The sequence below is a fragment of the Ictalurus punctatus genome, chromosome 3 (assembly GCF_001660625.3).
Source record: "Ictalurus punctatus breed USDA103 chromosome 3, Coco_2.0, whole genome shotgun sequence".
Taxonomy (NCBI): domain Eukaryota; kingdom Metazoa; phylum Chordata; class Actinopteri; order Siluriformes; family Ictaluridae; genus Ictalurus; species Ictalurus punctatus.
The window spans coordinates 15661049-15678014 of record NC_030418.2 but is presented as its reverse complement, the minus strand read 5'-3'; the positions used below and the strand labels follow the sequence as shown (position 1 = coordinate 15678014).

Below are 16966 nucleotides of genomic sequence, written 5' to 3'. Positions count from 1 at the left end.
CGCTCTACCACCTGATCCACAGCCACCCATCTACTTTTAGGACTTCTAAAAATCTGATGATGTTTTACATCATAATTATGCAGATATATGGACAATTCTATAGGGTTTATAAAATTTGAAGCACCACTGTACATATAAATGAAAATCTGTATGAACACTTTCATTTCCTGATTTTTACATCTAGATGTGTTAAACAACTTAGGCCATGGCATCTTTTGTTTGAACCCACCCATTTTTAAGTGACCAAAATACTAGTGTGACTGACAGGTGTTTCTTGTTACTCAGATGTTACATTGTTAGATTGATTGTTTAAACAATTAATAGCTCTGAATATCTTGGTTTGAGCGGTTTTATCTGTGAAGACTGCATTTCTTGTTAAAAAATAATAAACAAACATGAAGACCAGCAAGTTGGCTATGGGAGAAAACCAAGCCATTTTGAAGCTGAGAAAATAAGGAAAATCAATCAGAGACATGGTGCAAACATTGGGCATAGCCAATACAACCATTTATAATGTCCTGAAAAAAGAAAGAAAGAAACCACTGGTGTACTGAGCAACAGACACCAAGTGGGTCAGCCAAGGAAAACAGCAGCAGATGACAGAAACATTGTGTGAGCTATCAAGAAAAACCCCAAAACCAACAGTCAGTGACATCACCAACAACCTCCAAAGGGCACGGTGAAGATATCACAATCCAATGTTGAAAGATAAATTCAGAGGTATTATTTTGTATTATATACAAAAATATAGAAGCCATAATCATCAGCAGTAAGAATCAGAAAGACAGATTTGAATTCGTGAAGAAATACAGAAATGAGCCACAAAAGTTGTGGAACCAAGATTAATCTCAACCAAAGTGATGGAAAGGCAAAGAAAGAAAGGATCTGCTCATGATCCAAGGCATACAAGTGCACTGGTCAAGCATGGTGGAGGTAATGCCATGGCTTGGGCTTGCATGGATGCTTCTAGAATGGGCTCACTAATCTTTATTGATGATGCGACTCATGATGGTAGCAGCAGAATGAATTAAGAAGTCTACAGAAACATTCCTGTCTGACAATTTACAGAGAAATGCATCCCATATAATTGGTATGAACTTCATAATACAGCAAGACAATGACCCAAAACACAACAAACACAACAAAGGACTTTATCAGGGGGGGGGGGGGGGTAGAAGGTTTTAGACTGGCCAAGTCAATCACTAGACCTTAACATAATTAAGCATTCATTACACATTCATTTTCATGAAGAGTGACTCAAATTCTGCAGCTGTAATCCTCAAAATAACACTTGGATGTTGAGGAGTCATTTTGTTTTTAAAGATTTTTCATTTCTTTAAGGGTGCCAGTAATTCTGGAGTTGACTGTAATTCTAAACATTCTGTTATTGTATGTGTTTGTTACATTTCTGTAGCTGCAATAAGTTATGTAACTGCTAGATCAAAACTTAAAATGGTGCTTTCTGGATCATAATGGTACACAAGGCTACCAGTGCACAGTAGTGTGTGTATGTGTTTGGAGGAGGGGCTTTGGAGAGAGGTTTGAATGGAGAGCGTGGAACTGAAGAAAGTGGGTGGACTTTTCCAGTGGTTCAGTCTGGTGGGAGCAAGGAAGCCAACATTGTCTTTATTGTTAAGCACAAAGAAAACTACATGTTCTAATAGCTTTACAAAATGAAATGTGCTTTTTTCATGATCTGAAAGTATATTGTCTAAACGAGATCTCATGTTGGAATAATGACAATAAAACTGATATTCAATTTCAGAGAGTTGCTTATTCATTTAGAACACCATAATATGAACTCCCCTGCTACTCCATAAAATAAAAATAAGAAACATGGGTTGGTTAGTGCATGGTTATTAGAGGACACAAGATTGTACATGTTACTTGTTTATATGAAACATTCTTCTGAACCAAATCATATATATTCATCTCAAGTGGTTAATACAGTTATTTTTAGCACCTCACCTACACTTGAATTATAATTTAACATGAATAATTTAACCTAACAATAACCATGTATGTTACTGAAAAGTCACACAAGCATGTTGTTCCACACATAATTTTTTTCCTCAGGCAGACTTTTCACATGTAATGCATGTTTTCAAATTTCCACGTGTAATTTTTCCACATGATTCATATTCTACCCTTACATTATGGAAAGCCAAATGGGTCATTATTCTCGTGGATCGTTATGCCGTTTTAAGTTTAAAAGCACCGTTTTTTATCGCTGTCAGGCGTCAGACCTTATTAATGAATTGCTTAGCTGGGTCTTCAGGCTATGCAGTCTGTTAGTTTACCTCACCTCTCGATCCGAGTCATGCATTCTTTTGTCACATCACATTTGTCACATCTGTTCCCCGGAAACAGAAATGATTAGTTCACCTCTCGAGTCCTTGGGTTAGAGTCATTCATTCATCCCATGACCGCCCCATAGGCTGAATGCAGTGGGGCTGTGACGTGAACCCGAGAAGTGAACTAATCATTTCTGTATTTCTGTTTCCAGTACAGAACCTATGGGGATGTGGCAGCACATGTGCGGTCAACACAAAATGAACAAACCACTCTCTGGGACAAATTGTTGTTCCCGAGTCATATTAAAGATTTATTCAAAATAAATGAATCGCTCATGAACGACACATCACTACCCTCTCCTGTGCTTGAGGAATCTATGGCTAGTCAGATCATTCAATCGGCAAAACACCAAGATGGCGAGAAGGAACTTTGTTTTACAATGCAAGCAGACAATGAATGACTGCACCTCACTTCTGTTGTCTGATAATCCTGGACCTGATGTCCTTCAATCATTACTAAATAATGAATAATATTTAGGGATAGCAGAGACAAAATCCTTACCTATTTAATGCTTATTTCGCCATTGTTGGTGTTTTGCCGATGGAATGATCCGACTTGCCATAGATTCATTCATTCAACACACAGCACATTCAAAACGTCAACGATGGTGAGCTAAAACAATGTAGTAAAGCAAGTAGTAGTAGTAGTCTCTGCTTTGTAATACGCAAATGAATGTGCCTATTAAGGAATGTGTCGCATTAACTTAATACCTGGTGGCAATTAGGAAATGGCATTTTTAAACTTAAAGTGCACCTATTATGGTTTTTGAAATATTACCTTTGATGTAGTGAGTTAGAGCTGTCTGTGAATGTAAAAAGTCTGCAAAGTTTCAAAGCGCACGACAAATGGAGTTATTGACTCCCAAAAGAAGGAACCGATTCTGAACAGCTGAAACGAGTCGTTAGTGATTCCAGATTTTACTTCCTGTACGAACCTACGTAGGTTTTTAACAAAAATCCTTGCCTCTGGTCTTCATCGACAGACAGACAGAGCTGAAATTGGATATGGTAGTGGGCGTTTCCTTTTCGACACACGCTGTCAGCAGTAGACCAATCATAACAGACTGAGACATCTGACCAATCATAGCAGAGTATGCTCTCTGAAAGGCGGAGTTTAGAATGAATCCTTTAGAATTGATCATTTAACGAGTCGGTTTTGGCATTCGGGGGGAAAAGGTAATTCTGCAATTTAAATTATGAGCACATTAAAGTGTTTTTTTTTTACCTTGAATGCATGTAAATCTATTGTATGAGACCACTAAAACAAAATTAAACTATAATAGGTGCGCTTTAAAACGGCGTAACGATGCACCCATTTGGCTTTCCATATTACATGTTTTGTGTGTGTGTGTGTGTGTGTGTGTGTGTGTGTGTGTGTGTGTGTGTGTGTGTGATTTACAATATGTCACGTGTTTACGTAAATTTCTAGGAACACCATGGTGAAATACCCCGTCACGTTTTTGCACATGTGATATTAATATTTCTGGAGCTATGCACTACATGATTGTGGTGAATAAATCGAAATCAAACCCAGTAAATAAAGGGTTGGCTATTTATCACTTCGGCTACTATACACTTTACGGTAACAGTTGTATTATGTTACCGCGCTTGTCTTCTACGGTCTTGTAGATTTAAAGTTCTTGTCGGAGCCAAAAACATTGTTGCAGAGGCACAATGCTCGGCCGAGGTGTGCGCGTGAATGTGGCAACAGTGCTGCTGTATTTTGGACTCGTTACGTCCTTTCAGAATGAGACCGTACAAAGCAATGTGACTTTTAATGATAAGGAATTCTTTTTAACAACTCCTCGTACTGACAGTAAAAATAATGGCATTGAACTGGAGCGCGCCACCAGGACTCCAGCTGTGGGGGATAGGGAGCAAAAAATCTCTGATGTGCAGAAGGAAAAGTCGGACACAGGACACATTACTAAACCTGGTGAGTGAAAAACTTTAATAATTTTTTTTTTAGGGGATAGGATGGAGAGTAGGACTTCACCATAAAGTATGAATTGCATGTTGTATTGTTCTTCGGTTGATGCATATTGTAAGAATGTGATATGCACTGAGCTTGAACAGTATGGTGAAGCCTTGATGTAGGAGAATGTCCTACGATAAATAGGCTAATTAATCTAAATGCATGGTGACTTAATGGTCAGTACGTTTGGCTCGCTCCTACATTGTTGGGGGTTTGATTCCAGCCTCCGACCAGTGTGCATGACGCTTGCATGTTCTCCCGTGCTTCAGGGGTTTCCTCTGGGTACTCCGGTTTCCTCCCCCAGTCTGAAGACATGCGTTGTAGGCTGATTGGCATCTCTAAAATGTCTTGTGTGAATGGGTGTGTGTGTGTGTGTGTGTGTGTGTGCGATTGTGTCCTGAGACGGGTTGGCACCCCGTCCAGGGTGTCTCCCACCTTGTGCCCTGAGAAACCTGGGATAGGCTCCAGGCTCCCCACGACCTTATGTAGGTTAAGCGGTATGGAAAATGGATGTATGGATGGATTTACACTGGATTATTCATCTGTTGTTTGGTACAGACTAGAAATCTGTAAACAAATGACTAGTGTAAAACTTGGAGGCTGATTATATAGTGTTTGCAGATTATTAAGCACTATATATATATATATATATATATATATATATATATATATATATATATATAATATTTAAGACTATGTCTTTGGAGAATGTACTGTTTCTTGTGTGATTTAGAGAAAAGATATGTTTTGCCTGACAAACAAGCACGCTTATGAATCACTTGTTTTCTGAGAAATGTTTATTTCATTGTACCTGTCTTGCCAAAGCTTCCCTGCAAGTTGTACAGAAAATTTTAACAGTGTCGAGTGTTTGAGAACTCAACAGATGTAAAGAGACTTTTCCACAGAAAGGACCAGTGATATCAACTTGCCTGCATTCACACCATTTATAAGTAGGTTTTCATAAAAGTACTGACACAAATTGTTACATGATAACAGTCTGTAATGATTAAAGGACTTGTGTGCATGTTACACAATACCACACCATACCGATGTTGTGCAGTGGGTACGTGCGCAATATGAAGCGGATCTTCTTTCCACTCTGTAAACAAAAATGTTCAAAACAACACATGGCTGTTGAGAAGTCATTTTATTCACAGTTTTACACCACCAGTTCTGTTCTGGACTTGACTGTAATTCCACACATGCAGTAAGTTGTTGGAGGGGTGTTGAATAGACGGGTTATCGGGTGTTAAAAACATGTAAAGTTGTGGTGTACTGTATATAAGATTGGCAGTATGAAATATTTTGTCACATATTATATGGTTTAAAAAACATATGGTAAACTACTTTAAGGTACTGGAATCTGGAAATATGTTATTATATCATTTTCAGCTCATCATTTATCATTCCAAAGTACTTTTTAGTTTGCTGACATCAAACATGTCTGACACCAAATTACATGAGTCAAGTCATGAGTCAAAGCACATAGTCAAGAAAAATCCTTCCACATTCAGAGAGTGTATGTTTAATAAGTCTCTCTTGACCAAATCACTCAAATCTATGTTAACTGTGTTTTAGATTACAGACAGACCTGTTGGAAAAATATTCAAACCAATTTTATTAATAACATTTCATCATTTCTAGATTAGAGATTGAAACCCTTCTTTTGTCTTTGTAAGTAAGTTTTCTGTAACTCTTCTTCCAGCTAATGACTAAATGTTTGTCTATTTCTGCCTCGAGGGCTCACTCTTTACTCCCATTCTCTGCCTTTCTACATTTCTTTACTCCCATTCTCTGCCTTTCTGCTCTGTCTCCCCCCTACAGACTGTCCACCAGTGGGTTTGGAGTCTCTGAGAGTGTCTGATTACCAGCTACAAGCTTCGACATCACTGAGCAGTGGGTTAGGCCCCCACCGAGGACGCCTCAACATACAGGTCAGCCAACATTCTATAAGTGTATTTTTTTATTGTGATGGGGATTTTGGAAAATTAATAATCTATTAGCAGACTTGTGTATTTAGCACAGAGTACTGACCTCATTGTAAAATCAATGCACCAGACTACAGACGCTTCATGCAGTGTCATACACAGCACTTTTGAAACAAAAAATAAGGAAACATTACATAGTCTGGTGATCATCTATGATGCTGAAGCATGTTAATATATAGTCATAGGAGGCAAATGAGTATAACTGGTTTACAGTCAGGTCTAGAGGACGGAGATGAGTATGATGGAGCATGGTGTGCTGGGATGGAGGATAAAGAGCAGTGGTTGATGTTGGATGCTCTCAGGCCAACACTCTTCACTGGGGTCATTCTGCAGGGAAGAAGCTCCATCTGGAGGTCAGTGTGAACTTTTTATTTATTTCAGCACAAGACAAATTCTCTTCCAGATTGCCTGCCAGATAAGGCTTATTGTTTAATATAATCAGCGCTCTGAGTATTGTCTACTGCTCAGTAATGATATCGTTATCCTTTTAGTAACCGAGGCAAAGGTTTATTTGGCTGAGTTACGTGGGTGGGTGCTGGAGAGGGTGCTTTAAGCCAGGTTTTTTTTTCTGTGCTCACATGTGTGTCATGTCAATCAACAGCACATGTGTTCACAGCATAAAATACATCACTGAATCAGCTCGTAATATATATGTCAAATCTGAATCCATACCAATCCAGCAATTTAAGCCAATATCTGCACTATTACCAATACTCAGTAATAGATCAGTGTCTGTATATCTCAAGTTTAATTATTTGTGTTGTACCTTGTATACATTTTTGTCTATCGATCTATCTACATTACCGATCAAAAGTTTTAGAACACCCCCATTTTTCCAGTTTTTATTGAAATTTAAGCAGTTCATGTCCATGAATGACCTGAAATGGTACAATGGTAAGTGGTGAACTGCCTGAGGTTAAACAATTTTACCTTTTTCAGGGAACAAGTAATTGGTTAACAACTTACAGCTGTTTTGCAGAAATTTAAGTAAATGAAGCCTTGAAAGGTGATGCTAACATTTCCTATAATTTCCCCAACTTTTGTTGATTACATTTTTGTTGGAACATACTGTGTTACTACACCCTCTTAAGCAGTATTTGGACAGTGGTGTATTGCAGGAAGTAGTATATTGCTCTCATAATGGCAAGAAAAAAGGTAATTAACAAAGGAAGACAGACAGATCATTACAACCATTAAACGTGTAGGTCTTTCCTTTAGAGAAATTGCAAAGAAAGCCAAGGTGTCAGTGAGAACAGTTTCATATACCATCAAAAGGCACTTGTAAACTGGAGGAAACTCTGACAGGAAGAGGTCTGGCAGACCCAAAGCCACAACAGAATCAGAAGACAGGTTTTTGACAGTCAACAGCTTGCGTAATTGGCAGTTCACAGGACAACAGCTTCAAGTACAGCTTAACACTGGTCGAAGTAAGCAAGTCTCAGTTTCAACTGTGAATATAAGACTTCGAGCTGCAGGTTTGAAAGGTCGAGTGGCGGTAAGAAAGCCATTGCTAAGATGACAAAATAAGAAAAAGAGGCTTGCCTGGGCGATGAAGCACTGCCAGTGGACCACTGAAGACTGGAAGAAGGTCTTATGGCCTGATGAATCAAAATTTTTAATCTTTTGTTCATCACGCAGGGTTTTTGTACGTCGTCGAGTAGGCAAAAAGATGGTTCCTCTGCGTGTGACACTAACTGTCAAACATTGAGGAGGATGTGTGATGGTCTGGGGCTCTTTTGCTGGATACAGAGTCAGCGACTTCCACAGAGTGAGTGGCACCCTGAATCAGTGACATGCAATACCCTCTGGTATACGCCTAGTTGGTCAGGGGTTCATCCTACAGCAAGATAATGACCCAAAACATACCTCCAGGCTGTGTCAGAACTACCTTAGAAGAAAAAACAAGATGGTAGGCTTCAAATCATGGAATGGCCAGCACAGTCTCCAGACTTAAACCCCATTGAGTTGGTTTTGGGATGAACTGGACAGAAGGGTGAAAGCAAAGCAACCTACAAGTGCAACACATTTGTGGGAACTTCTACAACAGTGTTGGGAAGAACTTTCCCAACAATATTTAATTTCCATTGTAGAAAGAATGCCACGAATGTGCTTGGCTGTTATATCTGCAAAAGGTGGCTACTTTTGATGAGTCTTAAATTTAGATAAAATTTCGTTCAACAAAACAATTCCATGATTTCTTTTTTTTTTTTTCTCCAATTGTCTTTTTGTTCTATGCTTTAATTTCAGAGTACATTGAGACGTTACATTGCATAAATTTCCATAAAAAACTGAAAAATTGAGGTGTTCTAAAATGTTTGACTGGTAGTGCATGTGTGTATATATACGTGTGTGTGTGTGTGTGCAGCTTGCATTGGGTCACACAGTATAAGGTGCAGTTCAGTAATGACTCTGTGACGTGGCAGCCCTGCATGAATGGATCACAAGAAGCAGTGAGTTGAGGATTATGAAAACTGCGTCTATAATTAATAGCAAAGACGTCGTTCTACCAGCCTGTTATTTCATGTATATCTATGTATAGGTGTTCGTCGGGAATCAGAACCAGGAGACTCCTGTTCTGGCTCTGCTCACTGAACCCAAAGTGGCCCAGTACATTCGCATCAACCCACAGAGCTGGTTCAGCAATGGCACTATCTGCCTTAGAGCTGAAATCCTGGGCTGCCCTATGCCAGGTTCAGTTTTACACCAACACAGCAATGGTGAAGAATTATTATTTAACAGTAATATTCATACATTATAGCAACTCCTATATTTGTGTGTGTGTGTGTGTGTGTGTGTGTGTGTGTGTGTGTGTGTGCACGTAGATCCTAACAACCAATACACCTGGGAATCAGCAAGGGGTTCTACTGACAAATTAGACTTTAGACACCATAATTATGTTGAAATGAGAAAGGTAAGAGTGTTTCTTTCCTATGTGGTCTTCGTTACTGTATATTCATTTTGAATTCCCTTATTTACTTGGAGCTTGATATATTGAAAAGCTATTGAAAAGCTTAAAAAATACTTCTTACACCACATTCATCCAGCAGATTCTTAAGATCTTCTTTTATTTAAAAAAGGGGGGTTGAAAGCATATCTCTTCTCCCAGGTGTTTTAATCTCATTTTTACTATTGTCTATTGTCTGTCTCTATTTGGTTTTTTTCTGTTTTCCATTTTACCTTTTCTTATTCTGTTCAGCACATTGGTCAGCTTTGCTGTGTGTTAAATGTGATATATAAACAAAATTGACTTACTTACATACTTACTTACTTAAAAATACTTTCACACCAGTGAACTGAGATCTCTGTATAGTTACTGTACATTTGGTTACTGTTATTGTTCTCTGTGTAGTTACTGTACATTTACTGTTATTGTTCTCTGTGTAGTTACTGTACATTTACTGTTATTGTTCTCTGTATAGTTACTGTACATTTAGTTACTGTTATTGTTCTCCATTTAGTTACCGTACATTTAGTTACTGCTATTGTTCGCCGTATAGTTACTAAAGGCAGTGAATGAGGAGTGTCCTGATATTACACGCATCTACACTATTGGGAAGAGTTACACTGGACTTAAACTCTATGTCATGGAGATTTCAGACAACCCTGGAAAACATGAACTGGGTGAGTGATACTGAGATTTGACAGCTTACTTCAAAATGCTGCAATATACACATGATTTTAATATACTTAATTTGATGTTATGGGTAATTTGATTTGAATTGTTACTGAGCTGTGCTACATTATACTGCAGCGTAGTGGCAAATATATCAGCTCTTGTAACAGACCACACACGCATTCCTATGTAACCAGCACTAAGATTATAGTGTTTATATAAGAGAGAGGCCTATTCCTTGCCTCCCTTTGAGAAAATACAGATATCAACACATGATGTACTTTTGAGCCAGATTATTTAGTCATGCATAGTGCTTGCGTGTGATATATTTTTGTAAACATCTGTTTTTTTATTATCGATATGAGCTAGTGAAGACTCTGGATGTTCTTTAGGAAACAGGAGAATCTTTCTTCACTCTGAGAGAACAGAACATTTTTAAGCCGTACCCAAAATGTTTGATAGTTTCAGATCACAGTTGAGAACATTTCCAAGTTGCTGATCCTTTCATTGTGTAATACATGTAGGAGAGCCAGAGTTCCGCTACGTTGCTGGAATGCATGGAAATGAGGCTTTGGGTCGGGAACTGGTGTTGAACCTTATGCAGTACCTCTGCCACGAGTACAAACGGGGCAATCAGCGGATAGTTCGGCTGGTGAAAGACACACGTATTCACCTTTTACCATCCTTCAACCCTGATGGATACGAGTCAGCATATGAGAAGGTAACAGTCTAATGACAGTGATGGAATTGTGTTCTGCAGTACATTAACAAATATTTCTTGACATTTGATAGTATTCAAGTAGGACAGGATAGCATGATCAGGAAAAATGGTATACCATTACTTATGCTATCAAGGCATTGTGGCATTATTTCAAGGTTTGTACATCATTTGAAATGTCCTTTATTATTATTATTATTATTATTATTATTATTATTATTATTATTATTATTCAGTGTGTCAGCCCTTGCCACAAAATTGTGTTGGACTGGTAAATTTACTTTCACTGCCTAATCTTTAACAATTCGGATTAAATCAAGGCATTCATTGTCTGCATTTGGTGTGTTAGTGGAGGGAAAACTCTCTGTGGCCCAGTTTAATGTCCCAGAACTTCCTTTGGCTAACTTCTGTCATTACACTGTTCGGTTAAACACTTCACAATGACAGTTCATAAATACTCATGCACTAATACCTGAATTAATATGAACTAATGATGAGTTAAGGCAAGTACTAATAACAAACTAATGAAGAACTAACCTTAACTATGCCGTGAATCTTATGAATTCATGCATGAATACAGTCATATAGTAGTTATAAGCATTAACTCAGTTATGTTGAAACTAGAACTGATTCTGTAGAGATTAAATCCTGAATGAATGGACTGACCAGACTAGTTTAATTGGACCACTAATCTATCAAAATCATAGCTAGAAGGAAGCATAACTAGTAGAGATGCACTGTTGTATTGGCCGATAATCTGTATCGGCTGATAAAGACAATTTTTCCCGCTATCGGTTATCGGCCGATAATTTAAAGATATCCGATGATCAGGGTCGATTATATCCTGTCAATGAAAAGAGGGCGGGAAAACATGCCAATTTTGTAAAGAAGATGTCTCTTGTGTGGAATGATAACAAAACTGCAGTTTGTAAGCTCTGTAATCTCTGCATTGCTAAAATTTTACACCAGAAGTAAGCAGCAGTGAAGAGTTTTGGCATCGAGGTTTTTTAGAATTGAGTCAATTAATTCTGTTAATATGAATTAATAAAATTCAATAAATTAAGAAATCTTACTTTAATCTTCAGAATTTAGTTCATGTGTTAAAGTTAGAGTAATGTGTTCTGTTTATGAGACCAGTTACTATGAAACAACTTGTTGAAATGGAGAGAATAAAGTTTTTATTTGCATTTCTTTCTGAATTGTGGAATTAATTATTATTAATTTAAATGAAGGTATAAAAGGCAGAGCTATCGGTATCGGTTATCAGCATCGGCCGATCTGAGGATTTCTTTTTATCTGAGGATCTCATGCTCGTTTCAGAACTACAGTTCCACTGTAATGTGTGGTGTGTGTTTCTGTGTCTCAGGGGTCTGAGCTTTCTGGTTGGGCTTTAGGTCGCTACAGCTATGAGGGCATTGACATGAACCATAACTTTCCAGACCTCAACAACCTCATGTGGGATGCTCAGGACCTGGCAACAGACAAAAAGAAAGTCAGCAACCATTACATCCCCATGCCAGAGTACTACACCACAACTCAAGCAATGGTATGTATAACGTTTAACTGTCATTTCTGAGTTATATACGGTACAGCAAGAATAATATATCTGGGTTTGTCCAGATGTCTGATTGAGTATTTAAAATTTTGTCTGTCTTTATACCTGTTTGTCCCTTTTTTATTGTTTGTCTTATTTTAAAATATATTCAAACTATTTAAGATAAGTAGTACAAAAATGGGTACATGCCCATGACTATTTCACACCTGACTATTGACCTACAATATCATTTAGTCAAAGTGATTTAACAGCACTAGATTTAATTACTAGATTGAATTAATTAACAAAGAAATTTCTCATGGTAACGTAATAAAAATGCTCAAATCAGGTACAGAGATCTTTTAAAGTCTGGTTCACAAAATATAGATGAACAAGAACATTTATGCATTTTTTTACCGGAGCACTGAGCTGCTCCACATAGAGGACCAAGGTGAGATTAAAATAATAGTTTTGCAGCTAAGTAAAGCTGTAAAGTCTGAGTCATCATACCTGGTCATTTAAACTTCACATAAATGGCCTAGGAAGATAATGTAAAAGCTACCATATAGATTTGATTTAATAAATAGCCAATTAGACAAAATATTAGACAAATAGGCAATTATCTGGTATATAATTTAGTTTGACACTCAGTAGATCTCTTATGATGTGATCTGTTATGCAGAATAGATTTAAAATTTTTTGTTTAACAGAAGTGGTTAATGAAACAAAAAGTCAGATTTCATGTGTGCAAAAATATCTGAACCCATTTAGTCAATAGCTTGTGGCACCTTCATTAGCAACAGTAAGTTGGAGTAAACATCTCCTATACACTAATCAGTCTAGTTCTGATATCTGTCGAGGGATTTTTATCTTCTGCTGCTTCAGTTCCTACCACAGCATCTTAATCGGATTCCAATCAGGACTTTGACTTGGTCAATCCAAAATCTAAATCTTTTTTCTCCTGAGTTGCCTGAATGCTTTGGGTTGTTGGATGACCTACTTTCAGCCCAGTTTTAGCTTCTTAACTGATTTCTCTTCAAGAATCTCCTGGTACACCTTAGAACTCATCCATCCATCCATCCATTCATCCATTTTCTGCACCGCTTATCCTTACTGGTTCGCAGGGAAACCTGGAGCCTATCCCAGCGAGCTTGGGGCCACATGGACAGGGTACCATTCCATCGCAGTGCCTACCTTAGAATTTATGGTTCCTTTAATGATGTGAAGTTGTCCTGGTCCAGATGAGTAAAAGCAGCCACAGATCTAGAAATTCCCAGCATGCCTTACTGTTGGGATATGGTTCTTTCGGTGGTAGGCACTATCATTTTGATCAATTTTGGACCCGTTTGTCCAGAGAATGGACTTGCACAAACTTTTGAGATTGTCCAGATGTTCTCTGGCAAAATGAAGGCAGTTTGGTTCTGCCAAAGAAGCAGAGGCTTCTTCCTGGCAACCCTCCATTAAATGCCATTTCCATTCAGTGTTGTTCTTATCGATGAAGCATGCACATTTTACCCGAGGGAGGTCTGCAAATCTCTAGATGTCATGTTTGGAATGGCTTTTACCTGATTTTATTATTTTTCTTGTAGCTCTGGGTTGTATGTTTGGAAGAACGTCCGTTTCTAAGCATTGTTGTCATGTTAAATGCTTTCCATTTGTAAATCGCCTCCCAATGGACTGATGGAGCTCAAACCTTTTCAAGATGGTTTTATAGCCTTCTAATGACTGATATGCTTTCACTACCCTCTTCCTGATGTCTGTGAGATCTCCTTTTCTCTTGGCATGGTGTGTTTTGCATTACTTATATGGGTAACACCAAACTGACAGGTTTTACTCCTTTATATGATCTCTCCTTTGATTGGTCAGTTATGTTCCCAGTTATTTATACACATGACTATTTACTCACTTGATTTAACCAGTGCAACTTATTGTTCAATTAGTTTTTACATGTACATGTTCCATTAAACCAACAGATGGATTTGGTAAATACAATCCTAGTATGAGATTTAAAAAAAAAAAAAAAAAAAAAAAAGTTCTTTGCAAGTGAACATTTCATATTGTAACTATACATTGATAAGCTATAGCAAAAAAATAGCACTAAACATAATGAGACAGGACTTTTAAGGCTCTACTCAATATTGTTTTGACCTTGTGTACATTGTGGATTAAAATGAATTACCTGCACTGGCAGATTATTAATGCCATGCCTTTTGTTGTACCGTTCCTCCAACATCAGTGCAGGTGCATTACTTCTGATATGCCTTGCTATAATTTACATTTTCATGAGCTCTGCTCTTCGGTCGTATAGACAACATGTTCATATTGGTGGTTGCATCTTTTCTTAAATCTAAGCAACTGAACCTCATTTGCACTCAGCAATCTCCACTTGGCTCCAAGCAATTGCTTTAATTTACTTTAACTTTGTCATTAGATGAGGCAGTGCATGCAACTGGAATCTTTTCTCTTTTTTTTCAGTTAATGCACAGTTAATTCTTTTCCGGTTTAAAGGACTTTTAATTGTTCTAGAATTAAAATAAAATCAGTAATACCAGTCTGTTATTTATTGGAAAAAAAAAAAAGAAAAGCACTCATATTGCGTTGCTCCATTTGTATCCAGCATTAAATTAAGTTGAGGATTTGAAAAATTATCTGCAGTGATTTCGGTTTTTGAGTGCACTAAACCCCTGGAATACAAACAAGCCTGCACACCACAAACATACACTGGGGAGTCAGGGTCACACAGATCTTTAAAGAATGTGAGCACTTCCTTTCTGAACCGCCCTGTGCTGAGGCCTCCCACAAAAATAACTTCAGAGAGAGTAACACAGCAAGGAGTAGCACACAAAATCGCTTTGTTGAGGTATGATAAATAGAGTAATAATTACTCTATGAGGTTTTTTTTGGTTCAGCAATGTTGTTTTAGTGAATGTATCAAGCGTTTTTTTTGTTTTGCTTTTTTTGTTATCAAGATTTTGATTGTGACTTAAGCCTTGCCAAATGTTCATAGTTTAACATTTTCCCAAATATTTGTCTATGCACACTTTACTGATAACACTTACCAACTTCTTCTTGCTTGCTCTTCCTTTAGCAGTTACATGTTTAATATATTATTTTCATTATGGGATGCCTTTTTCTACCCTGCATCACTGTGTGTAAGGTTGCTCCAGAGACACGAGCAGTGATAAGTTGGATGCAGGACATTCCGTTTGTTCTGAGCGCTAACCTGCATGGAGGAGAGCTGGTGGTCACTTACCCGTTCGACTGCACGCGAGACTGGATCCCCCGTCAGGACACACCTACTGCAGATAACGACTTCTTCCGCTGGCTGGCAGCTGTTTATGCCTCCACCAATCTGGTGATGGCCAACCCTGACCGCAGAATGTGTCATTTTGAGGACTTCCAGCGTTATAACAATATTATTAATGGAGCCGACTGGCACACTGTCCCAGGAAGTAAGGAAACACGCACATCGACTAAAGTTTTGTTTATTCACTTAATATTACATTATAACAATCTACCACAGCGTTCATCATTTATCATCCCAGTTTAATCTCCCTGTGTTTGCAGGCATGAATGACTTCAGCTACTTGCACACGAATTGCTTTGAGATAACTGTAGAGTTGTCGTGCGATAAATTCCCTCATGCCAGTGAGCTTCCTGTTGAATGGGAGAATAACAAGGAGTCTCTTCTGCTCTATATAGAGCAGGTCAGTTTCTTTTTGTCCTCCCACGCATTGCACTTAGACCACTGTTCCATACTGTGCTACTGACACATGCTCTGGCTCTTTCAGGTTCACAGAGGCATAAAAGGTGTGGTCAGGGATAAAGACACTAAACTTGGTATTGCAAATGCTATTGTTAAAATCGAGGACCTGGACCATGACATTAGATCAGGTATGCATATTACATATTTTCAATTGTTCTGTTATTGAACATATTGGAGAATGTGTCTAATCTAAGCAGCTCTCGACATGATTAGAAACATGATGTTTCCTTGCTCTATTTAGCTACTGATGGTGATTACTGGCGCCTGTTGAACCCTGGTGAGTATAAAGTGATTGTGTGGGCGGAGGGCTACTTTCCTGCTATGCGTCACTGCACTGTAGGCTCAGAACCACAGGCCACCATCTGCGACTTCAACCTTACGAGAACACCACAAGAGCGCATCAAGCAGATCCTGGCCAAAGGTGGGAAGATCCCCCGGGATGAGCATCTCCGCATCAGAGCCTTGAGAATGCGTAAACTCAGAGTCAGCACGAAGATTCTGAACCGCCGGCGTGAGCAGCAGCAGCGGCATGCCAAAGTCAAGACAAAGTGAATGGCATGCTGTAAAATCACAAAACACAGACGCGAGCCAATCCCTGCTTACAGAATCAGAATGTGAGGAGGCTTCGATAGATGGAAAGAAGAAGTGTGTAAGCAAGTATCTTACCTTCCCAACATGATGCACTATTCATTCTGGCCTCTAAACTCAAGGGCCAGTCTGTTTAAATTTGAACTTTAAAACTGGGTAAAAGGAACCCAAGTATTTTATTCCTTGAAAAGGGTGTGGTGTTCACTATTAAATTAGCCCATCTCTGCTCTGCGCATAAAGTATACCTGTGAGCAGCATTTACACACTGAATGTTTTTATAATGAATGCAAATGTGGAGAACACACCAGTGAAAATAGGGTGTAGCTGGTTTTCTACACCCATAGTAATTTTGCATCAGCAACATGTAACAAATTAGACCTTTTCTTATTCTACATTTTAATTAAAAAGAAATAAATAATCTTGTAGGAAA

The 16966-nt window shown here is 38.3% G+C and overlaps 1 protein-coding gene across 2 annotated transcripts; it reads left to right on the top strand.

The window, feature by feature from the left end:
• Positions 1–3834: 3834 nt before the first annotated feature.
• On the top strand, positions 3835–16966 carry cpxm1a (carboxypeptidase X (M14 family), member 1a). Of its 2 annotated transcripts, none has more exons than XM_017464839.3 (13): positions 3835–4290; positions 6154–6263; positions 6531–6670; positions 8683–8767; positions 8857–9034; positions 9140–9228; positions 9815–9938; positions 10455–10651; positions 12015–12194; positions 15340–15634; positions 15750–15889; positions 15974–16076; positions 16190–16966. In XM_017464839.3, the coding sequence occupies exons 1-13, from the start codon at positions 4029–4031 to the stop codon at positions 16498–16500; spliced, it is 2214 nt and encodes a 737-aa protein (XP_017320328.1). In that variant the 5' UTR covers positions 3835–4028; the 3' UTR covers positions 16501–16966. The 2 variants fall into 2 exon arrangements, with proteins under 2 accessions (XP_017320328.1, XP_017320329.1); XM_017464840.3 differs by having other exon boundaries at positions 3836–4290; positions 8857–9007.